The following is a 25,120-nucleotide window of genomic DNA, read 5'->3' on the forward strand; positions in this document are numbered from 1 at the left end:
CATAAAATAAAAGACATAATATGAAAAACCTAAAACATGGAAATATCATTCACTCGCGCCTATGGCCAGGACATTCAATGAAAGTGGCACTGTATCCAGAGGAATTCTAACTTATATGAAGACTTAAATTTTTCAGATTAAGTAGAAAAGCCTGAAAGTGTGGCTTCAGTGTCATTATTCAGCCAACATCTACTCCTTGGCTTCAATTCTGGCCCCAGTGCTTGAAAGTTCAATTAACAAAACACCACTTAAGTAGCATTTCTGGAGTCCTTGGACTTGTGCATGATCAAGTGATCGCATTGGTTACAACGATGTGTAATCAGTGTGACAAAAGGGAGGTCAACATGGATTAGCTGTTAATATCTGAGTATATGCAGTGGCAAATACTACACACATGATTGAGGGTAGAAAATCTCATATACTTTTATGTTGAAATATAAGAGCATAATTTTTAGTGCATAAGTTAAATGTTGTAATAATGGATAGTTTGGGCCATACTTTTATGTATAAAACTATTATTTTAAAATCTTAAAAAAAGAAATTGAAAATTAATACATAAAGAGAATAAATTTGCTAAATAGTGTATGAGGTATCTTTTTAAAAAATTTTTTAAATTTTTTATTTATTTAATTTATTTGATAGACAGAGATTACAAGTAGGCAGAGAGGGGCTTCCTGCTGAGCAGACAGCCCGATGCAGGACTCGATCCCAGGATGCTGGGATCATGACCTGAGCTGAAGGCAGAGGCTTCAACCCACTGAGCCACCCAGGCGCCCAGTGTATAAGTTATCTTTTGGGGGCTTACAGCTATTTATTATTATTATTATTTTTAATTTTAAAGATTTTATTTATTTGTCAGAGAGAGAGAGAGAGAGAGAGCGAGCACAGGCAGACAGAGTGGCAGGCAGAGACAGAGAGAGAAGCAGGCTCCCTGCTGAGCAAGGAGCTCGATGTGGGACTCGATCCCAGGACGCTGGGATCATGACCTGAGCTGAAGGCAGCTGCCCAACCAACTGAGCCACCCAGGTGTCCCTTACAGCTATTTATTAAATTAAAAAATAATTTCAACTAATAAAGTTAAGAATGTATCACTTCTATGCTTTATAAAATTGGTATACCAGCATTCATAATACTGAAGAAAATAATCTTTAAGAATTTATTTACTTATTTTTAAATTCCTATAAATCATGTTTAAAATTTTATCTTCTTTTTTTCAGTGTTCCAAGATTCATTGTTTATGCACCACACCCAGAGATCCATCCATTATGTGCCATCCTTAAATCATTTTTTTAAAAGATTTTATTTATTTATTTGAAAGAGCACAAGAAGGCACAGTGGCAGGCAGAATGGGCAGAAGGACAAGCAGGTTTTCTGCTGAGCAAGGAGCCCAATGTGGGACTCGATCTCAGGACCCTGGTATCATAACCTGAGCTGAAGGCAGACATTTAACCAACTGAGCCACCCAGGCACCCCAGTGCGTCTCTATTTAAGGACTCCTCATCATAGTTAGTTAAAACTGAGTGTTGTTGGGGAAAATAGACAAAGTGACTTGTCATAAATTCAGATTTGTCGTTCGTGTTAGTTCTGCCTTAACTGCTTGAGCTGTGGCATGAGATCTCTGCAGAGTGAATGATTCTTTCTGGCATATGTTAGACCACGTCTTCCTCAGACCATTAGCCTTGACCCCAAGTCTCAATTAATTACTTACTTAATTAATAACAAAGCCCTTAGGAAACCTCTTCATCCCCAAACTAGACTGTTGCTAGCAATAACACAATAACACACTTGTTTCATCCTTCTGCCTGTGCACCAGAGGTCAGTCATTACTTGATCCTTGTGGTTTCACTATTTATTTAAAAAGTCTTATTACACACATATATACTGATGCCTAAGCAACATAATATTCTATTTTCCCTGAGTTTGAATATATTTTGACTCAACATTATGTTTCTAAGAGTCCCCATACTATGACATGTGCTATAGTTCCTTCAAATGCAACTGATGAATATTATTTCATTTGTATAAATTTATTACAGCTTATGTACCCATTCTTCTGTCTATTGGGTTGTCTTATTAACTACATCATTAGTTTCAGATGTAGCGTTCAATAGTCCATCAGTTGTGTGTAACACCCAGTGCTCATCACATCCTATGACCTCCTTAATGCCCATCACCCAATTACCCCATTGTAATTACATTTCTAAGCATCTGTTTTAAAGTTTGATTTAACATCTGGTTGTTTCTTTTCTTTTCTTTCTTTTCACTTTCTTTCTTTCTTTCAACAGCTGGTTGTTTCTACTGGTCAAATAAATTGGAGGGCTGCAGAGTTACTGGCATGGAGTCAGGGAAACAACTGAGGAAACCTTTCATAAGTGCCTCTGAGTGGAGAGAAGGGAGACATAGAGAAGACAATATAATTTATATTTCCCAGCTTAGACCTGGGCAAGGACCTGGGCACGGAACCCTGGACAGAGAGCAGCTGTAGGCGGAAGTGTAAGCCCTTTCGGAAAGAGTTCAGTGAAATCAAAGGGCACAAGGCAGTTGGAGGAGCTGGGCATGTATCCCACTTCCACATCAAGCCCCTACTTGGAAAGAGGAGGGAACCTTAATTCATTAATTGTTTTACCTTGCATTGCCTTGCGGTACTCCACGGATTCTCTGGAGTGGTAGTGGCAGTGTACAATAATTGTCACCTGTTCCAAAACATGTAAGAGTCTCCTCCTGAAAGTCTAAAATATGCTTGGGAACATTTACAGGTGGCTGAAATCTGTATTGTCAGGAGAAAGTAAAAGAGTAGGGGGATTTGCTTTATGTGGTTAATATGACCTCATTTATAGCTAAGTTTTGTTGTGTCCATAGACTTTAGTTTGCATGAGGGACATCAAATAGGTAGAGAAAAGTTTTATGCCTAAAAATGGTCACTATAGTGTATTTGCTATAATTATAAAAAATTGAAAAATAACCAGAATATTCCACAATGTTTTATTGCTACATTAGTCATCAAAAGGTATTTATAAAGAGCTTGGGAAAAGTTATGTTACAATGTGAAATGAGAAAAACAGTAAAATATCAGCCATGTCAAAAATATTTAGGAAAGAGGACACCTGGGTGGCTCAGTTGGTTAAGTATTTGGTTCTTGATTTTGGCTCAGGTCATGATCTCAGGATCGTGAGACTGAGCGCTGAGTGGAACTTGGCATTAACTGTGGAGCTTGCTTGGGGATTCCCTCTTCCTCTCCTATTCCTCTCCCGCTCTCTCTCTCTCAAACACACACACACACACACACACACACACACACACACACACACACACACTCACATAAATAAATGTTTGTTTGTTTGTTTATTTATAGGAAAAAAGATTGTTACATACCAAGTAGTGGTTATCCTTAGGTCCTGGGACAATGAGTGATTGATGTTTTCTTCATTTTGTATTTCTACATTTTACAAATGTCCTTCATAAGTTAGCACTATTTGAGAAAAACAACCTTAAAAATTATAATGAAAATCTTGAAAAATACATATATTTCTTTCCTTGGTGAGCATTTGTGTATGTACGAAGGAACTGTTTTCTCTAAGAACAGCAGTGATTTCTCTTTCCAGCTGCCATGGTAATTCTCCAGAATACATAATTCAGTGGGACATATTTGAATGCTTCCACTTGAATTAAAATGAATAACTAGAGAGAATCACAGGCTTCAGGTTTGGAAGGCAAACAAGAGATCTCACACTCCACCCACCCTTCAATTCCTGTCTGTATTCTCTCTTTCAAGGGCTAGCCCAGCTTCTGCTTACTGACAAATTACTGCTGCTGGAGTTGACTTTCTTTATTTTGAAATTAAATCTATTTCTTAGTAGTTTTCACATTTTAAGTAGTTTGACCTCCTCCATCTTCATGCCCCAAAGACAAGAAATCTAAGTAAGTCTAATTATATCACTTCCACATGATAGCCTTTTTAGTATTTGAAAACATTTCTTTGTTCCATACAAGTCCTTATTCTTTCATGTGTTCATTCATTCATTCAGTGGTTATTTACTGAATGCCCACGAAACTCTGTGCTAAGTGTAAAGGAAACAGTTGAAGATACATACTCCCTGCCTTCCAGATGCTCACAGTTTAGGGTCTCAGGTCAGATGCTGAAACTCTGAGATGGGTATGCAGGAGATTACTGGGGAGTACCCTTGGGAACAACATCTGGGAGATGTGAGCAAAGCAGGGAAAGACAGAGGGAAGGGCTGCCAAATAGTTGCAGCAGAGGCCTCAGCTGCTCTTAAGGGGGACTCTGGGGCTGGCTGACCCTTCAAAGCTATTTCATCTTGAGGCAAGGTGGTAAGATTTTATACCTGCTATTGTCCACTCATTGTATAGGGATAAACTTCTTTTCAAGGGTAGATTATTGGACAGGGACTGAGTGGGGAGCTGTCAAGCTGTGTTCCCCTCAGCCTAAGAAATCATGTTGGTCCTGCAGGAAGAGTGTGAGTGGTACATCACTGTCCAGTACAAGTGGAGAGATAGCTATTCCCCACAATAGAATATAGTGAACCAATTATTTGATTAGCTCTGAGTACAAGGTATATGGACACACAGACAACATGTAGGCTTCATATGAGGAGTCAGGACAGGCTTCCCAGGAAGTCAAGGGTACGGATAACAAGGAGATTGCTTGTGAGCAGCCTTTAGATGGTGGAGTTGACAGTCCTCAATGATTGTTTGGGCCAGGGAGTGAGGAGAAAGGAGACTCCCAGGTTTCTGATCTGGACCCCCTTGGTGCATGTTGTGCTATTTGCCAGAGTAGAGAACCTGTGGCAAAGAGTTATATGGCAGTCTGTTCTGAAGAAGAAGAAATTGGAAACATGTGAGACAAAGGTAAGGAGAGTCTAGCCTAGTTGTCATTTCTAGCCCTAGAGCTTTATAAGTCAAACATTTCTTTCCAAGACTTGTCTGTTTTTTAAAAAATTTTGTTAGTTAACATACAGTGCAGTAGGGGCATCTCAGTGACTCAGTTGGTTAAGTGTCTGCCTTCAGCTCAGGTCATGATCCCAGAGTCCTGGGATTGAGCCCTGCATCAGGCTCCCTCCTCGTGGGGGGCCTGCTTCTCCCTCTACCCCTCACCCCACTCTTGTGGTCTCTCTCTCACTCTGTTTCAAAAAAACCAGACAGTGCAGTATTGGTTTTTGGAGTAGAATTCAGTGATTTTTTACTTACATATAACCCAGTGCTCATCACAAGTCAGCCCTTTTTCCCTCTCTCCCTCCTTCTCTCCCTCTCTAAATTTTTTTAAATCTTTTTTTTTAAGATTTTATTTATTTATTTGACAGAGAGAGATCACAAGTAGGCAGAGAGGCAGGCAGAGAGAGAGGAGGAAGCAGGCTCCCCGCTGAGCAGAGAGCCCGATGCGGGACTAGATCCCAGGACCCCGAGATCACGACCTGAGCCGAAGGCAGCGGCTTAACCCACTGAGCCACCCAGGCGTCCCCTCTCTAAAATTTTAATTTAAATTCCATTTAGTTAACATATAGTGTATTATTAGTTCAGGGGTAGAATGTGGTGATTCATCAGTTGCGTATAACACCCAGTGCTCATTACATCAAGTGCCCTTCTTAATGTCCATCACCCAGTTACCCCATCATCCCATCCACCTCCCCTCCAGCAACCTTGCTTGTTTCCTATAGCTAAGATTCTCTTAAGGTTTGCCTCTCTCTGTTTTTTTTTTTTAATTTAAGATTTTACTTAGTTATTTGGCAGAGAGAGAAAAATCAGGGTGAGCTGCAGTGGGAGAGGAAGAAGCAGGCTCCTTGCTGAGCAGGAATCCAGATGTGGGGTCTGATCTCAGGACCTTGGGATCATGACCTGAGCTGAAGGCAGATGCCCAACCGACTGAGCCACCCAGGCACCCCCCTCTCTCTGTTTCTATCTTATTTTATTTTTCCTTCCCTTTTGTTCATCTGTTTTGTTTCTTAAATTTCACATATAAGTGAAAACATATGGTATTTGTCTTTCTCTGACTTACTTTAGTTATCATAATACTCTCTAGTTCCATCCATGTCATTGCAAATAAGTGCCTTCTTTAACACCCATCACCCATCTAGCCCATCTCCCCCAAATCTCCCTCCATCAACCCTCAGTTTGTTCTCTTCCCTTAAGAGTCACTTATAGCTTGTTTTCCTCTCTCCTTTTTCTCTTTCCCCCTTCCCATATGTTCATCTACTTTCTTTCTTAAATTCCACATATGAGTGAGATCATACAGTATTTGTCCTTCTCTGACTTATTTCATTTAGCATAATACACTAGAGTTCCATCCACGTCTGACTTGTCTCTTTGGAATTAGAACTGATTACGTGAATATGCTTTCCCTCTTCCCTTATCCTTACCTACTTCTGGTGTGTTTTCACAGAACTCCCACCAATGCTGACTTATGTGAGCTCTTCCCGGAAGTGTGCAGTCCTGAAGACAGGCTGGGCAGCCAGTGGCCTGGGGATTTTGGAGTGATCGCTAATGAGTCAGGTTTGGAGTGTCTGAGGAAATTTGCCAGTGCATCCTGGCTGAGACTCAGCATTTCTCAGCAGAACCCATTGAGAAGAAGAAAGAGAACAACATGAAGAGGAAGAAGGAGCAGTTAAAGGAGCGCCTCAGTGCCTGGGACTCTCCCCATGGTCATTAGATTCCTCACATTTTTCTCTTTTCGATTGCATAGAAATGCTTTGCTCACCCACTATACTCTGAAGTAGTAGATCTTTGTGGTTAAAAACTCCTGATTTCTTTTCTTTTCTTTTTTTTTTTTTGTTTTTAAAAGATTTTATTTATTTATTTGTCAGAGACAGAGGGAGAGAGAGCAAGCGAGCACAGGCAGACAGAGAGGAAGGCAGAGGCAGAGGGAGAAGCAGGCTCCCTGCCAAGCAAGGAGCCCGATGTGGGACTCGATCCTGGACTCGATCCCAGGACCCGAGCTGAAGGTCACTGCTTAACCAACTGAGCCACCCAGGCGTCCCAAGACTCCTGATTTCTTATGCCTCCATTTCTGCATCTGTATAATGGGAATAATCATAGTACTGAGCACATAGGGTTGTTGGGAGGGGTAAGTGAGATAATCTGTGGAAAGTGCTTTGAGTTAGCTTGGCATATAACAGCAGCCAGCATTAGTTCTTGCCTTTACTGTTACACCTGTGTGCTAGGATATCTAGAGGCAAGGTGCTTCTTTCTGCTGATTCAGGAACCAAAATCTGTGATTACTTGCTGTCCCTGGATTTTTTTCATCTTAATCACACACTCAAAACTACTTCCTCAGGAACTCTGAGATTAGTGGTATTCCCTCCCTCTTAAATTACTCACCTTGTGCTGTCAGCTGTGTCCAAGTTGAGTTGGGAAAAGAGAGGTTGGTTCCTAGTACATCAGAGAAATGCTGTCTTTTTTGGTTTTCTCACATCTTCATAAGTTCCTTTTGGCATCTGGCCTCTGGAAGTGAGCTTAGATTAGTGAATTTCCCCCAGATCTTTTTTCCCCCCTGATTTCTTTTTTTTTTCCAATTTATTTATTTTCAGAAAAACAGTATTCATTATTTTTTCACCACACCCAGTGCTCCATGCAAGCTGTGCCCTCTATAATACCCACCACCTGGTACCCCAACCTCCCACCCCCCCGCCACTTCAAACCCCTCAGATTGTTTTTCAGAGTCCATAGTCTCTCATGGTTCATCTCCCCTTCCAATTTACCCAAAAGCACATACCCTCCCCAATGTTCATAACCCTACCTCCCTTCTCCCAACCCCCCTCCCCCCAGCAACCCACAGTTTGTTTCGTGAGATTAAGAGTCACTTATGGTTTGTCTCCCTCCCTATCCCATCTTGTTTCATGGATTCTTCTCCTACCCACTTAAGCCCCCATGTTGCATTACCACTCCCTCATATCAGGGAGATCATATGATAGTTGTCTTTCTCCGCTTGACTTATTTCGCTAAGCATAATACGCTCTAGTTCCATCCATGTTGTCGCAAATGGCAAGATTTCGTTTCTTTTGATGGCTGCATAGTATTCCATTGTGTATATATACCACATCTTCTTGATCCATTCATCTGTTGATGGACATCTAGGTTCTTTCCATAGTTTGGCTATTGTGGACATTGCTGCTATAAACATTCGGGTGCACGTGCCCCTTTGGATCACTACGTTTGTATTCCCCCCTGATCTTTCAGCCTTTCCACTGGAGTCTGAAATAGACTAGCTAGGAAATTACTTTTATCTATGAGCTCCATAGATGCCCATTCTGACTCAACTCTGTAGGGAACAGCTTGAATGGGAAGAACTCAAAATGCTCCTAGTTATGCTTTCTGTAATGTTTCTTTCTTTGTCTTTGCTCTTACAACGATTGCTTGTACTACTCATTTGACATTGCATAATACTGTTTCTTTTTTTAAATTTTATTTTATTTTTTCAGAGTTCCAAGATTCATTGTTTATGAACCACACCCAGTGCTCCATGCAATACGTGAACTCCTTAATACCCACCACCGGGCTCACCTATCCCCCTACCTCCTCCCCTCTAAAATACTGTTTGTTTCTTGGAGTCCCCAGTCTCTCATGGTTTGTCTCCCCCTCCGATTTCCCCCAATTCACTTTTCCTTTTCTTTTCCTAATGTCGTCTATGTAATTCCTTATGTCCCACACTGCTGGTGGGAATGCAAGTTGGTGTAGCCACTATGGAAAACAGTGTGGAGATTCCTCAAAAATTAAAAATAGAGCTACCTTATGACCCTGCAATTGCACTACGGGTATTTACCCCAAAGATACAGATGCAGTGAAAAGAAGGGCCATATGTACACTAATGTTTATAGTAGCAATGTCCACAATCACCAAACTGTGGAAAGAGCTAAGATGCCTTTCAACAGACAAATGGATAAAGATGTGGTCCATATATATAATGGAATATTACTCAGCCTTCAAAAAGGATGAATGCCCAACTTTTCTATCAACATGGACGGGACTGGAGAAGATTATGCTGCATGAAATAAGTCGAGCAGATAAAGTCAATTATAATAGTGTTTCTTGTGACAACTCTCTTTTCCTATTGAATTATTAAACGTTTTACTGTTGGATGTGAGGGTGATCTGGCTGTGAGATCTGTCACCTCATTGATTTCCAGGGTTGATTTGGCTGATCTGACTGTCAAGGCAGGTGTCCCCTTCCTCCCTCACCACTCCACATGCATCCCTCCTGAAGCTGCATGCTCAGTCCAAAGAGGACAACTTTCCCTGATACAGGAGGGCTGTTCTGTCATGGGTACACAAGTCACTGTGCTCCCCTTCTAGAACCTCCAAACAAGTTCTCCAGGTCTGTTTTTAGGAGAACTTAAGGTAGTCAAGCTTCCAAGACTCCACAGACATCCAAATAAGGCACAGCAGGTGGCACTTTGACTTACTATTTTGCTTTTCAGAATCGCATGCTTTTATCTCTCCTCTCCAGTTTGTTTGCAAGCTCTTTTGTGAAGTCTTTGTACCTCTGAGAGTATTTTGCAGGATTTCATGACCTTAGTAGATCTTAGAAAACCATCTGATTTTTGTTAAGTCCCTTAGCTTGCCCTTGTCCTCAGTATGTTTTTTTCTCTTTCCTGTATAGGCCTCGTTGGTTTACACAACATTGGCCAGACATGCTGTCTTAACTCTCTGATTCAGGTATTAATTATGAATGTGGGCTTCACCAAGATATTGAAGAGGTAAGACTAACATGTATATTATTCTACATTTTCATATGTTCAATTTCTCATAGTGACTTATACTTTAAAAAATCTTTGAATGGTTGCCAGAGAAAAGATCTTGTTCTAAACAATCTAGACCACACTCTGTAACCACCTAAGAAGTTTAAAAAGAAATATGAATACCTATTTCCACCACCAGATATTTGGTTTCGGTTGGTCTAGGATGGGGTTCAGGTACTAGTACTTTTATTGTTTACTTTAATTAATTAATTTTTTGTCTTGTTTTTAAATTTAAAATTCATTTAATTAACATATAGTTTATTACTAGTTTTAGAGGTAGAATTTCGTGGTTCATCAGTTGCATATAATACCTAGTGCTCACTTCATCAAGTGCCCCCTTTAATGCCCATCACCCAGTTACCCAATCCCCCCACCCATCTCCCCTCCAACAAGCCTGTTTGTTTCCTACAGTTAAGAGTCTCTTATGGTTTTTCTCCCTCTCCAATTTTTTCTTATTTTATTTTTCCTTCCCTCCCCCCTATGTTCACTTGTTTTGTTTCTTTTATTTATTTATTTATTTATTTTCCAATTTATTTATTTTCAGAAAAACAGTATTCATTATTTTTTCACCACACCCAGTGCTCCATGTAAGCCGTGCCCTCTATAATACCCACCACCTGGTACCCCAACCTCCAACCCCCCCGCCACTTCAAACCCCTCAGATTGTTTTTCAGAGTCCATAGTCTCTCATGGTTCACCTCCCCTTCCAATTTACCCAAATTCCCTAGTCCTCTCTAACACCCCTTGTCCTCCATGCTATTTGTTATGCTCCACAAATAAGTGAAACCATATGATAACTGACTCTCTCTGCTTGACTTATTTCACTCAGCATAATCTCTTCCAGTCCCGTCCATATTGCTATAAAAGTTGGGTATTCATCCTTTCTGATGGAGGCATAATACTCCATAGTGTATATGGACCACATCTTCCTTATCCATTCATCCGTTGAAGGGCATCTTGGTTCTTTCCATAGTTTGGCGACTGTGGCCATTGCTGCTATAAACATTGGGGTACAGATGGCCCTTCTTTTCACAACATCTGTGTCTTTGGGGTAAATACCCAGGAGTGCAATTGCAGGGTCATAGGGTAGCTCTATTTTTAATTTCTTGAGGAATCTCCACACTGTTCTCCAAAGAGGCTGCACCAACTTGCATTGCCACCAACAGTGTAAGAGGGTTCCCCTTTCTCCACATCTTTGCCAACACTTGTTTCTTGTCTTGTTAATTTTGGCCATTCTAACTGGTGTAAGGTGGTATCTCAATGTGGTTTTGATTTGAGTCTCCCTGATGGCTAATGATGATGAAGATTTTTTCATGTGTCTGTTAGCCATTTGTATATCTTCTTTAGAGAAGTGTCTGTTCATGTCTTCTGCCCATTTTTGATATGTTTATCTGTTTTTAGGGTGTTGAGTTTGAGAATTTCTTTATAGATCTTGGATATCAACCCTTTGTCTGTAGTGTCATTTGTGAGTATCTTCTCCCATTCCATTGGTTGCCTCTTTGTTTTGTTGACTGTTTCCTTTGCTGTGCAAAAGCTTTATATCTTGTTTAAGTCCCCAAAGTTCATTTTCGCTTTTGTTTCTTTTGCCTTTGGAGACGTGTCTTGAAAGAAGTTGCTGTGTCCGATGTCAAAGAGGTTACTGCCTATGTTCTCCTGTAGGATTTTGATAGAATCCTGCCTCATGTTGAGGTCTTTTATCCATTTCAAGTTCATTACTGTGCAAGGTGTAAGAGAATTGTCGATTTTCATTCTTCTATACGTAGCTGTCCAATTTTCCCAGCACCATTTATTGTCAAAGATTATTTGATCATAGAGTTGCGGGTCCATATCTAGACTCTCTACTCTATTCCACTGGCCTGTGTATCTGTTTTTGTGCCAGTACCATGCTGTCTTGGTGATCACAGCTTTGTAATAAAGCTTGAAATCAGGCAACGTGATGCCCCTGTTTTGTTTCTTAAATTCCACATATGGGCACTGGTGCTTTTAAAGACTCCCCAGGTGATTTGAAACTACAGCCAGGATTGACAGCCACTGATTTGGTTAAAACAGTGTTGGGACTAGACCAATATCAGAAATATCAGAGAAGGAATAAATCAACAAGTAGGCCCCTGCATCTCTCTATTGATTACTCTCAAACAGAACACACACACACACACACACACACAGTGTATATAAGTGTGTATATATATTTATACATGTACATACTTCATCACACATTCTTTTAAAAAATGTTTATTATTACTTGATTAAATTATTTTTAGTAAGTTTTTTCTTGCCGCTAGATTTTTTAAAGGTTCTAATTAATTAATTAATTTAAAAAATGTTATTTATTTATTTATTTGACAGACAGAGATCACAAATAGATAGAGAGGCAGGCAGAGAGAGAGGAGGAAGCAGGCTCCCTGCTGAGCAGAAAGCCCAATGCAGGGCTTGATCCCAGGACCCCGGGATCATGACCTGAGCTGAAGGCAGAGGCTTTAACCCACTGAGCCACACAGGTGCCCCTAAGTTTTTAATTAATTAATTAATTAATTAATTATTTCTTCCAATTTATTTATTTTCAGAAAAACAGTATTCATTATTTTTTCACCACACCCAGTGCTCCATGCAAGCCGTGCCCTCTATAATACCCACCACCTGGTACCCCAACCTCCCACCCCCCCGCCACTTCAAACCCCTCAGATTGTTTTTCAGAGTCCATAGTCTCTCATGGTTCACCTCCCCTTCCAATTTACCCCAATTCCCTTCTCCTCTCTAACGCCCCTTGTCCTCCATGCTATTTGTTATGCTCCACAAATAAGTGAAACCATATGATAACTGACTCTCTCTGCTTGACTTATTTCACTCAGCACTAAGTTTTTAATTTAAATGCCAGTTAGTTAACACACCATGTAATATTAGTTTCAGGGGTTCATTATAGTGATTCAACACTTCCCTACATCACTTGGTGCCCACCACAAGTGCCTTCCTTAATTTACGTCATATATTGCACCCATCCCCCTACCCACCTCCCTTCTAGTAACCAGCATTTTGTTCTCTGAAGTTAAGAGTCTGCTTCTTAGTTGACCTCTCTCTTTCTTTTTACCCCATGCTCATTTTTTAAAAATTACATAAATTAGAGCAATCATATGGTTTTGTCTTTCTCTGACTGACTTATTTTCATTTAGCATATTGTTGCTTCCTCTATCTGTGTTGTTGCAATTGGCAAGAATTCATTATTTTTTATGGCAAAGTAATATTCCATTATATCACACACATATGCACACCTCTTTGGTTAGGCTTATTCCTTGATACCTTATGGTTATTGGTGTAATTGTAAAGGTGATTGGTTCCTTCATTCCTCTTTCTTCTGCCTCCTTGTTAGTTCATAGAAATGCAACTGATTTTTATGCATTGATTTTATATCTTGCCACTTAGCTGAGTTCCTGTATTTTACAGTGTTTTGGTGGAGTCTTTTGGGTTTTCCACATAGAGTGTCATGTCAGCTGTGAGGTGTGAGTGTTTGACTTTTTTTTTCCTATTTGGATGCCTTTTATTTCTTTTTGTTGCCTGATTGCTGAGGCTAGGACTTCTGGTACTATGTTGAACAGCGGTGGTGAGAGTGTTCTGTCTCTGTCCTGTTCATGACCTTGGGGGAAAAGCTCTCAGGTTTTCTCCATTGAGGTTGATATTTTATTATGATAGACTGTCTTTCTTCATCTCTTATTACAGTCTTTGGTTTAAAATAGTTTGTCTGATACAAGGATGGCTACTCCAGCTTTGTTTAGGTGTCCATCAGCATGATAGATTTTTCTCCACTCCTTCACTTTCAATCTGGAGGTGTCTTTGGGCCTAAAGTGAGTGTCTTGTAAGCAGCTTATTGATGGGTCTTGTGTTTTTATCCTTCCTGATACCCTGTATTTTGATTGGAGCATTTAGTCCATTTATATTCAGAGTAATTATTGAAAGATAAGAAGTGAGTGCCATTGTATTACCTGTATAGTTGCTGTTCACGTAGATTGTCTCTGTTCCTTTCCGGTTTTTGTTACTTTTGGGCTCTCTGTTCACTGAAGGGATACCTTTTGATAATTCTTGTAGGGCTGGTTTAATGTTCACATATTCTTTTGGCTTTTGTTTGTCCTAGAAACTCTTTCAGCAATTTTATTTATTTTTTTTAAGATTTTATTTATTTATCAGAGAAAGAGGGCGAGAGAGCAAGCACAGGCAGACAGAATGGCAGGCAGAGGCAGAGGGAGAAGCAGGCTCCCTGCCGAGCAAGGAGCCCGATGTGGAACTTGATCCCAGGACGCTGGGATCATGACCTGAGCTGAAGGCAGCTGCTTAACCAACTGAGCCACCCAGGCGTCCCTCAGCAATTTTATTCTTAAATAAATTTTCTGTCCCCTGTTCTCCCTCTTCTTCTGGGACTCCTATAAAACAAATGTTATTACACTTAATAACTCAGTTCCTGAGTTCTGTAAATCTATGCTCATGTTACATAATTCTTTTTTTTTCCTTCTGTTCAGCTTCATTGCTTTCCATTACTTTGTTTTCTAAGTCATTAATTCATTCCTCTGGTTCTTCCAGTCTGCTGTTCATTGCGTCAGGCAGGTTTCTAATTTCATTTATTGCACTCTTCATCTTTGTTTTTTTCTTTAACTCTTTTATCTCTGTGATAAGGGTCTCACTGATGTCTTTCATTCTTTTCTCAAGCCCAATGAGTATCCTTATAATCATTGCTTTAAATTTTCCCTCAGGCATGTTACTTGTATCTGTTTCATTCAGATCTCTAGCTATGGCCTTACCTTATTCTTTCATTTGGGATAAATTCCTGTGTCTTCCTGTTGTGTCTAAATCTCTGCCTGCTTCTCTGTGTTAGAAAAGTCAGTTGTGGGGCGCCTGGGTGGCTCAGTGGGTTAAGCCGCTGCCTTCGGCTCGGGTCCCGCATCGGGCTCTCTGCTCAGCAGGGAGCCTGCTTCTCTCTCTCTCTCTCTGCCTGCCTCTCCATCTACTTGTGATTTCTCTCTGTAAAATAAATAAATAAAATCTTTAAAAAAAAAAGAAAAAAAAAAGAAAAGTCAGTTGTGTCTCCTCTTCCTGAAAGAATGACCTAATAAAGAGAGGTCCTATAATGTCCAGGGCCTGCTGCTTCAGGGAGTGTCTCCTGTGTGTGCTGTATGTGCTCTGTTGTTGTTTTGGTTGCCCTATCCTTTAGGCCAGTCATTTAAAGAAGCTCTCCTTGCCTGCTGTTATCAGTGTTTTATCTCTGGCCTGAATTTTAACTAGGTGGTGAGTTTTAACTAGGTGTGCCCTGGTTTGCTTGTGAAATGAAACCCGTCACCACCTCCTCCACAACTGAGGTCCTGCAGGACTTTCTGGTTGGGAAGTGTGCTATGCGCAGGGGTTTGTGCTGGTCTTCTGGGGGAGGGGCTCACCACTCTGGGACTTAGGGAAACATGACTGAGAAGGGTTGTTTTACTGGAGCTCAGAAGTATGGGTCTTGGTGTAGGTAAGTTAGGCAGCCAGTGTTGGTACACCTGCTTCCCACAGGTGGCTCTGTGTTCATGCTGAAGGGTAGGGGAGGGAAATGGTGCCACCTGTCTCTTTTATTCCTGAATGATGTCCCTGTACATGCTTCCTCTCAGGGATGTGCTCTGAGAGGAGCAAATAATATCCCCACTGTGTGCCCCAGGCATGCTTTAAATCCCTGTTTCCATGCTGTCTGCCCCTCAGGTTGTTTCCTGCCTTCTCTCCATGAACAGCACAGTGACCTCTAGGCTTTATCCCAGTCAAGCCCTCTGATCTTGGCTCTGGCCCTCTGATCTCTGGCTGTGGTTCCAGATGCTGATTGCAAGAACTCATGAAATTTTACCCCTATCATTTTCTAAACCAATGGCTTTGGGGAAATGTTCTCCTTGTGTGTTCTCCTGTGTACTCCTCTTTCTCACCTTTCTCCATGACCATGACTCCCTTCCCTCTGCAGCACCTGCAGTCTTTTTCTCCCCTAAACCACATCTCTGCACTTTCTACATTCCTTGATGTGGCCTCTTTTTTCCCTTTAGTTGCGGAGTTTGTTCTGTCTTCAGGTCTACTTGATAGTTATCTAGTTGTGTTCCTGGGACTAGTTGTGCTCCTCCTTCTATTGGGTTGGGCAATGAGAGATACCTATAATTAAATAGGTTATTTAAAAAAAAAACCCTGACATTCCTTCATGCCCTTTATTGCCAGGACCTAAATTGGTATTTGCCTTTTCACTTTGGAGTACTTCAGCCTGGACATTTTGCTGTATTGCCACCTTGATGTGGACCCAAGACTCTCTTCATTTGCCCTTCATTTAAGTGCGATTATTGGGCAGAGTGGGGAGAGGGGTAAGGCAAGAGTTGTCTTATCCCCCCCTTGTAAAGATACTCTCCCTAGCCAGTTAGCTAATTTGGTGCTTCTCAACCTTGTATACATTTAAATCATCTGGGAAACAAAAATTCTGATAACTGGGCCCCACCATCAGAAATTCTAACTAAAAAAAAAATTCTGATTTTGTTAGTCTCCCAAGTGGCCTGGGCATAGAGAGTTTTGGAAGCTCTCCCAAGTGATTCCAGTATGTATCTAGCACTGAGAACTGTGGGGATAAGAAGGTTCATGGATGTTCTTATTTGGCAGGATAAAAGTACCAAGTGGAACAGAAGAGCAGAGTAGAAGTGTCCCCTTCCAGTTGCTTTTACTACTGGAGAAGATGCAGGACAGCCGGCAGAAAGCAGTGCAACCTATGGAGCTTGCCTACTGTCTCCAGAAGTACAATGTTCCAAGTAAGATAGCCTTCTCAGCTCTGAAAGAGAGGGAGGGGGAAGAAGTTAGGAAGGGGAAGGAGGGGGAGTGCCTCAATGAATGAGTCAGCTGCTGTTACCTCCTCTTCTTTGTTTTGGAGGCATTTGTGAAGGGATAGGTATTAGTTCTTTAGGTGTTTGGTAGAATTAAGCCAATTCTGGACCTATGCTTTTCTTTGTAAGAAGTTTCAAAATGACTGATTCAGTCATTTTCCTTTTTACAGTTAGGGTCCTTTCTTTGGGTTAAACTGAGCTCCCTTTAGCAATTTCTTGTAAAGCAAGTGTAGTGATGAACTCCCTCAGCATTTGTTTGGGAAGGTCTTTATCTCTCTCTCATTTCTAAAGTTAAGTTTTCTTGACTGGCAGTGTTTTCCTTTTATCACTTTGAATATGTCATTCCACTGTCTCTTGACATGTGAGGTTTGTGCTAAAAATTCCAATGACAGCCTTATGGGAGCTTCCCTTGTAAGTGATAAGGTCCTTTTCTCATAATGATTTTAATCCTTGTCAATGATTTTTTTTATTAAGTTCAATTAGCCAACATATAGTAAGTACATCATTAATTTTTGATGTATATTCAATGATTCATTAGTTGCTTGTCACTGATTTTTAAAAGTTTTGCTATTGATGTGTCTTGGAGAATATCTGTTTGAGTTGAATGTGTCTGGGGACCTAAGAGCTTCATGAACTTTGATGTCTAAATCTCTCCCTAGATTTGGGAAGTCTCAGCCACTATTTCTTTATTTTTTAAAATTTTATTTACATTCAATTAATTAACATATAGTGTATTATTAGTTTCAAAAGCAGACTCAACAGTTGTGTATAATATCCAATGCTCATTATATTGGACATTTCCACCCCTTCTCTTCTAACAACCCTCAGGTGTTTCCTCTAGTTAAGACTCTTTTATGGTTTATCTCCTTTTCTGACTTAATCTTGTTATATTTTCCCCTCCCTCTCTCTATACTCCTCCATTTTATTTCTTTTTTGTTGTTGTTGTTCTTAGGTGTTTTATGATTTTGTCACTTAAAAAAATTTTTTTTACTTTTTTTTAATTTTTATTTTCAGCATAACAGTATTCCTTGTTTTTGCACCACACCCAGGGCTCCATGCAATCCGTGCCCTCTCTAATACCCACCACCTGGTTCCCCCAGCCTCCCACCCCCTGCCGCTTCAAACTCCTCAGATTGTTTTTCAGAGTCCATAGTCTCTCATGGTTCACCTCCCCTTCCAATTTTTAAAAAAATTTATTTTATTTTTTCTGTGTTCCAAGATTCATTGTTTATACCCCATACCCAGTGTTCCATGCAATATGTGCCCTCCTTTAATACCCACCACCCGGATCACCCTTCCCCCCACCCCCTCCCTTCCCAAACACTCAGTTTGTTTCTCAGCGTCCACAGTACTCTCATGGTTCGTCTCCCGCTTCCATTTCTCCCAGTTCACTTTTCCTTTCCTTCTGCTAATGTCCTCCATGTTATTTTCTATGCTCACAAGTAAGTGAAACTATATGATAATTGACTTTCTCTGCTTGACTTATTTCACTCAGCATAATCTCTTCCAGTCCCGTCCATGTTGATACAAATGTTGGGTATTCATCCTTTCTGATGGAGGTGTAATATTCCTTTGTATATATGGACCGTATCTTCTTTATCCACTCATCTGTTGAAGGGCATCTTGGTTTTTTCCACAGTTTGGTGACTGGCCATTGCTGCTGTGATCACTGGGGTACAGACAGCCCTTCTTTTCACTACATCTGTGTCTTTGGGGTAAATACCCAGTAGTGTAATTGCAGGGTCATATGGTAGCTCTATATTTAATTTCTTAAGGAACCGCCACACTGTTTTCCAAAGTAGTTGCACCAACTTGCATTCCCACCAATAGTGTAAGGGGGTTTCCCTTTCTCCACATCCTCTCCAGCTTTTGTTGTTTCTTGTCTTGTTAATTTCAGCTATTCTAACTGGTATAATGTGGTATCTCAATGTGGTTTTGATTTGAATTTCCCTGATGGCTAATGGTGTTGAACATTTTTTTCATGAAGGAAAACTTCTAGACTCTTTCTATGAAGCCAGCATTACCCAAAACCCACCCAGGCAAAGAACCCATCAAAAAGGAGAATCTCACACCAATATCCCTGATGAATATGTTTTAGTTCTTCTTTGCCAATTTGAATGTTTTCTATTTCTTTCTGTTGTCTGAAAAATGAGGCTAGGACTTCTAGTACTATGTTGGTGTTTTAAATTTTGGCCATTCTGATAGGTTTGTAGATGTATCTCACTATTTTAATTTGCAATTTCTCTTTTTTATTATTTTTTCATTTAAATTAAATTAGCCAGTATAGTACATCATTTGGTTTGATATAATATTCAGTGATTCATTAATTCACTATAACACCCAGTGCTTATTGTATCACCTGCCCTCTTTAATTCTCTTTCACATATGCCATGCACTACTTCATGTGCTTATTTGCCATTTGAATATTGTCTTTCATGAGATGTCTATTCATGTTTCTTATCCATTTTTTATTTAGGTTTTTTTTTGGTCTTATTGTTGAGTTTGAAGAATTGTGTATTTTGGGTAACAGTCCTTTGTAAGATATGCCTTTTGGAAATATTTTCTCTCAGTCTGTGGCTTGTTGTCTCATGCTCTTGACAGTATCTTTCACAGAGAAGAAATGTTTATTTTTAATGAGATCAGTATACCACTTCTCCCTTTTGTTGCTTGTACATTGGAGTTGCATTAAAAAGTAATCACCAAACACAAGTTCTTCTAGATTTTCTCCTGTATTATATTTAGGACCTCTATAGTTTTGCATTTTACATTTAAGTTTATTACACATTTTGAATTTGTTTTCTTAAGGGATTTAAGTTCTGTGTATAGATTTTTTTGTTTGCATGTGGATATTCTGGGTCTTTGCCTCTCCAAATAGACTTTAGAATCACTTTGTCAATATCCACAGAATAAATTGCTGGGATCTTGACTGAAATTACAATGAGTCTATAGATCAATATGTAAGAATTGGCACCTTGACAATATTGAATCCTTCTTTCCATGAACATGGGATATCTCTCGATTTATGTAATTCTTTTGATTTCTGTCATCAGAGTTTATAGTTTTTCTCATAGAGATCGTGTATATATTTGGTTAGATTTATATCTAGGCATTTCATTTTCATGGTTTCTAACATAAACAATATTATGTTTTTAATTTAAAATTCCCCTTAATAAAAAAACTAATGATGTTCTATATGTTGGCTAGTTGAACATAATAATAAAAAAAAAGGAAAAAATCCCCAGTTCATTGCTGATATATATTTACCTGTATCTTTACCTTTATATATTTAACTTGTATCCAAGTCAGTTCCAGTTGTATCCAACTCCTAGTTCCAGGAGTTTTTTGTTGATTCTTCTGAATTTTCTACGTAGATGATCATGTCACCTGTGAATAAGGACATTCTTAATTTTTCTTTCCAATCAGTATACTTTTTATTTCCTCTCATTGTCTTACTGCATTAGCTAGGACTTCCAATTCCACTGAAAGGAGTGGTGATAAGGGACACTCTTATCTTTTTCCTGATCTTCGCAGAAAAATTTCTCACCATTAAGTGTGATGTTGGCTGTAGGTTTTTTTTTCCCTATCAAACTTGGGAAGCCCCTCTCAGTTTCTAATTGGCTGAGAGTTTTTATCATGAATGAATGTTGGATTTTGTCAGATGCTTTTTTGGCATCTATTAATAAAATCATTTGAATTTTGTTTTTAGTGTATTGATGTGATGGATTATATTAATTAGTTTTCAGATGTTGGGCTAGTCTTGCATACCTGGGGTAAATCTCACTTGGTTGTTGTATATAATTTTTATATTTTGTTGGATTCTATTTGCTAATATTTTCTTGTGGATTTTTGTATCTATGTTCATGAGAGATATTGACCCTAGTATTCTTTCTTGTAATGTCTTTGTCTGGTTGTTGTATTAGGAGAATGATGACCTTATAGGGCAAATTCCTCTGTTTCTATCTTGTGAAGAGTTTTTTTGAGAGCTGGTATAATTTATTCCATAAATGTTTGGTAGAATTCATCATTGAGCCCATTGGTGCTCTGTACATTTATCCTCATTCATTTTTCTCTTCATTCCTCAGACTGTATGACTTCATTGACCTGTTTTCAAGTTTGATAATTCTTTTTTTCTGCCAGCTCAAATCTGCTATTGACCACTTCTTGAAAACTCTTCATTTCTGTTACTGTATTTTTCAGTTCAAGAATTTCTATTTGGATTTTTAAAATAATTTTTTCTTTATTGATATTCTGTGTTTGGTGAGACATTGCTTTCATACTTTAGTTATTTCGATATTGTTTTATTTAGTTCTTTGAACAAATTATAACTAATCTAAATTCTAGTGAGACTAAAGTGCCTGGGTGGTTTAGTCATTAAGCATCTGCTTTGGGCTCAGGTCATGATCTCAGGGTCCTCGGATAGAGCCCTGCATCAGGCTCCCTTCTCAGTGGGGAGCCAGATTCTCCCTTTCCCACTCCCCCTGTGTTCCCTCTTTCACTGTCTCTCTCTCTCTGTAAATAAATAAATAAAATATTAAAAAAGATTAAAGTCTAGTGAGACTAACATCTGGATCTTCTCAGTGATAGTTTCTACTGATTGCTATTTGTGTGTGTGTGTACCACACTTTTCTGCTTCATTGTATGTCTTGTAATTTTTTGTTAAAAACTAAACATTTTAGATAATATAATGTGGCAACAGTGGAAATCAGAAACTCTGACAATGAGGTTGTTGCTGTTGTTTTGTTGTTGCTATTTGTTTAATGACTTTCCTGGACTAATTCTGTAAAGGCTATGTTTCCTATTGTGTGTGGCCATTAAAGATTCTGTTTGGTTAGTTGAATGTCACCTAATGATTGGTCAGCGATTTCTTTAAAGGCCTACAAATGGCCTTCCAGATCACCAAGAATATGTCAGAGATTTAGAAGTCCACTATGGACATCTCAGTACTCAGATCCATCTTTTTTTTTTTTTAAAGAAGTTTTTTTTTTTTTTTAAAGATTATTTATTTATTTATTTGAGAGAGAGAGACAGTGAGAGAGAGCATGAGCGAGGAGAAGGTCAGAGAGCGAAGCAGACTTCCCATGGAGCTGGGAGCCCGATGTGGGACTCGATCCCGGGACTCCAGGATCACGCCCTGAGCCGAAGGCAGTCGTCCAACCAACTGAGCCACCCAGGCGTCCCTCAGATCCATCTTTTAAGTTTCAGCTGGTCTCTTTTTTTTTCCCCTATCTGTTATTACAACCTTAGGTAATCACAATATTAACTATCTTTGATTTATTTTGACAAATATCCTGGGAATAGGATTTTAAGCTCTGAGTCAGGTCAAATAATGACAACCTCCATCACAGGGTGCTTTTCCATAAAGCTGCAAGACAAGTCAAATAATAAAAATGCTTTCAGTATGGAACTTTTTGAGGAACTCCCATCCCACTCTGTCTCTTTCTTGGTTGCAAGGCTTCTGGTTTTCACAGCCTATATGATTGCAGGTTTTCTTATTTTCAAAGCTACTACAGAGCTGGGAAGAAGGAAATGGAAATAGACCAGGTTGAAAAGTCTGAAATTCTGTTCTTCTTATGTAGGTTCTGCTGCGTTTGTTGAATAAATATTCCTAAGAATTTTTAAACCTTTGGGTAATTTTTAGAGTTCTGAAAAAATGATTTTTATAATTTTTTTTTGCCAGGATTTTCATTGCTTTTCTGGAGGATTAGATTTATAGAGCTCCTCACTCTATCATTCCAGTTGTATTTTCACTTTTATATCAATTTTCATAGCAGTTTGATTACTTTAGGGAATTTTTCTTATTCTTTAAATTATGACTTTGTGGATACTTGTCCTCCACTAGAATATAAGTTTCTTGGGGATAGTAACTTTCTCTAGTATGTGCAATGCCTTTCACATAGCAGGTGTTAACTAAATTATGGGTTGGGCAGATATCCCTGTATTTTTTAGACAAATCAGGACTCTTGGCTCTGGTATGATCAGAAGAGGCAAAATGTCTTTACATGACAAGGAGATCTATCTTTATATCCAGTGTTGGCTTCATGGCAGGCAGTCTTCTGTAAAGAATTCCCTGGAGACAGCATAGTTCAACCCTAGTTCCACTCTGTTTGTCTTTAGGTTTGGGGGTTATTACCTTAAAATATGGATTAATTAATTCATTCAGCTCATAGATAGTGTTCACCTATTGTGTGCCAGGTATTGTGCTAGTATTGCAGATAAAGGAACAAGACTGATAGGGTCTTTGCTTCCATGGAGCTTATAATCTTGAGAAGAAACAGGCCAAAACAAAAGTCAAACAAAACAAAATGAAATAAAAAATGTTAAGTACAAACTGTGATAAGTATAATAAGGGAAATAAAAAGGTATTGAGATAGCTGATATGAATATTTAATACATTTATAATAACTACCTTTTCTTGCAGTGTCTTTGCATGTTGGCAGACATATATTCTTTTATAAAATAGTCCTCAGTGTGTTTTTCATGTTCTTTGTATTCCTAGGTTTCTGTTAAACAATAGAAATTCATTTATATCTGTCTTTTAGGCTTCTTACATAACATATGAAAAATCTGTTTAATTCCTGTTTCCTCTTAGTCAGCATCATCTAACACTGAGACAGTTCTTTCCTTTCTTGTCCTCCCAGATACCTTTGGGGAAGACCTGGGTCAGATATGAGTATTGGGAAACTGCTCAATTTATGGGGAATGAAAAAGAAATTAAATAAAAATACAGAGAAATGAATGGTCATTAGAGTCCAAATAAGGTGTTGGCTTGGCTTGGAAATTGGAAAGAATCCACTATAGAATATTGGTTTTATGTGGCTGGGTACCCCAGTAGAGGCCAGTAGGCATGGATGGCTGGTCAGAAAAAAGGAAACTTCTATGATGCAGTCAGACTGGATTTTGAATTTTAAGAGGAGTTGTGAATACCCAACTTTTGTAGGAACATGGATGGGACTGGAAGAGATTATTCTGAGTGAAATAAGTCAAGCAGAGAGAGTCAATTATCATATGGTTTCACTTATTTGTGGAGCATAAGAAATAACATGGAGGACATGGGGAGATGGAGACGAGAGAAGGGAGTTGAGGGAAACTGGAGGGGGAGACGAACCATGAGAGACTATGGACTCTGAAAAACAATCTGAGGGTTTTGGAGGGGCGGCGGGGAGGAGGTTTGGTGAGCCTAGTGGTGGTTATTATGGAGGGCACGTATTGCATGGAGCACTGGGTGTGGTACATAAACAATGAATTCTGGTACACTGAAAAGAAATTTAAAATAAAAAATAAAAATAAATAAATAAATAAAGAATATTTACTGAGCTCCTAAAAAAATAAACAAGCTTATTTTTCATTTTTAGTGCCTAACTAAAGTGGGGGTTGGTGGTGATATTGAGGGCTGGGAGAGGACAAAATGGTGAATGTTCATGTACATGTAGGTAGCAAGAGCACAAGGACATGCATGAGAATTGTCCCTTGGTGACCTCACTGATCGGGCTGTTACTTTTCTCTTTGTCCAGTGTTTGTCCAGCATGATGCTGCTCAACTCTACCTCACGGTCTGGAACCTAATTAAGGACCAAATCACAGATGTGGACCTGGTGAGATCCTAGAACCAGAGAACTCAGAAGTTTAAGATGCTGCTCATTTAGCTCATCCATCAATCAATATAATGTATAGAGAGGATTAAAAGAGAAATCCACATATGATGCTTATCACAATTCCATAATATTATTATTGTTATTATTTTGCACCTTTTTGAAGAGCAAAGAGCATCAGTGACTACCATTTTTGGAGCTTCTGTTTGATGGCTACAATTTCTGGAAATTGACTTGACTTGTTTTGTTTATGACTTTGTACCCTTCTTTCCTCTCACCTTCTCTCTCTCACAGGTAGAGAGGCTGCAGGCCCTGTATACAATCCGGGTGAAGGAGTCCTTGGTTTGCCTTGAATGTACTGTGGAAAGGAGCAGAAACAGTAGCATGTTGACCCTCCCCCTTCCTCTTTTTGATATGGACTCAAAACCTCTGAAAACACTGGTAAAGGATTTCTTTTGGTGAATTTTCTGTTCCCATAAACCCGGTGCTGCCAGTGTGCCCTTACTTCTTTAATCCACCATTACCTTTTAAAAAGTAATTTCTATTTCCTTTGTACAGTTCTGTTTCTCCTTTGATTTGGTGAAAAAAATTTTGTTTCCTTTTACTTTCTCTTCTCACACTGCTACCTTAACAAGTGCTCCCTCCTATTTATCAATCCAGTCACTAGGTCCTTTTGGAGATCCTGCCACATGCACCACACTGGGCCAGGGGGGAGGACATGGAGAGAGCCAGAAGAAAAACTTTTAACCTCATTTGTAGTGTGGTAAATACTAACTCTGATTTTTCTTTGATCTTCTGAAACAGGAGGATGCCCTTCGATGTTTCTTCCAACCCAGGGAATTATCAGGCAAAAGCAAATGTTTCTGTGAGAAATGTGGGAAAAAGACTTGTGGGAAACAGGTACTCACTCTCTGAAACCAGACGCTGCCATAG

The 25,120-nt window shown here is 39.4% G+C and overlaps 1 protein-coding gene across 1 annotated transcript in view; it reads left to right on the plus strand.

Moving 5' to 3' along the window:
- Positions 1 to 25,120, plus strand: part of USP18 (ubiquitin specific peptidase 18) — a 62,441-nt gene that overhangs the window by 11,008 nt on the left and 26,313 nt on the right. The window contains 7 exon segments of the mRNA XM_044226682.1: positions 6,395 to 6,504; positions 6,507 to 6,653; positions 9,607 to 9,703; positions 16,382 to 16,527; positions 24,111 to 24,190; positions 24,482 to 24,628; positions 24,992 to 25,087. Coding sequence (XP_044082617.1) covers positions 6,395 to 6,504; positions 6,507 to 6,653; positions 9,607 to 9,703; positions 16,382 to 16,527; positions 24,111 to 24,190; positions 24,482 to 24,628; positions 24,992 to 25,087 — 823 coding nt within the window.

Source organism: Neovison vison, chromosome 12, assembly GCF_020171115.1.
Source record: "Neovison vison isolate M4711 chromosome 12, ASM_NN_V1, whole genome shotgun sequence".
Classification (NCBI taxonomy): Eukaryota; Metazoa; Chordata; class Mammalia; order Carnivora; family Mustelidae; genus Neogale; species Neogale vison.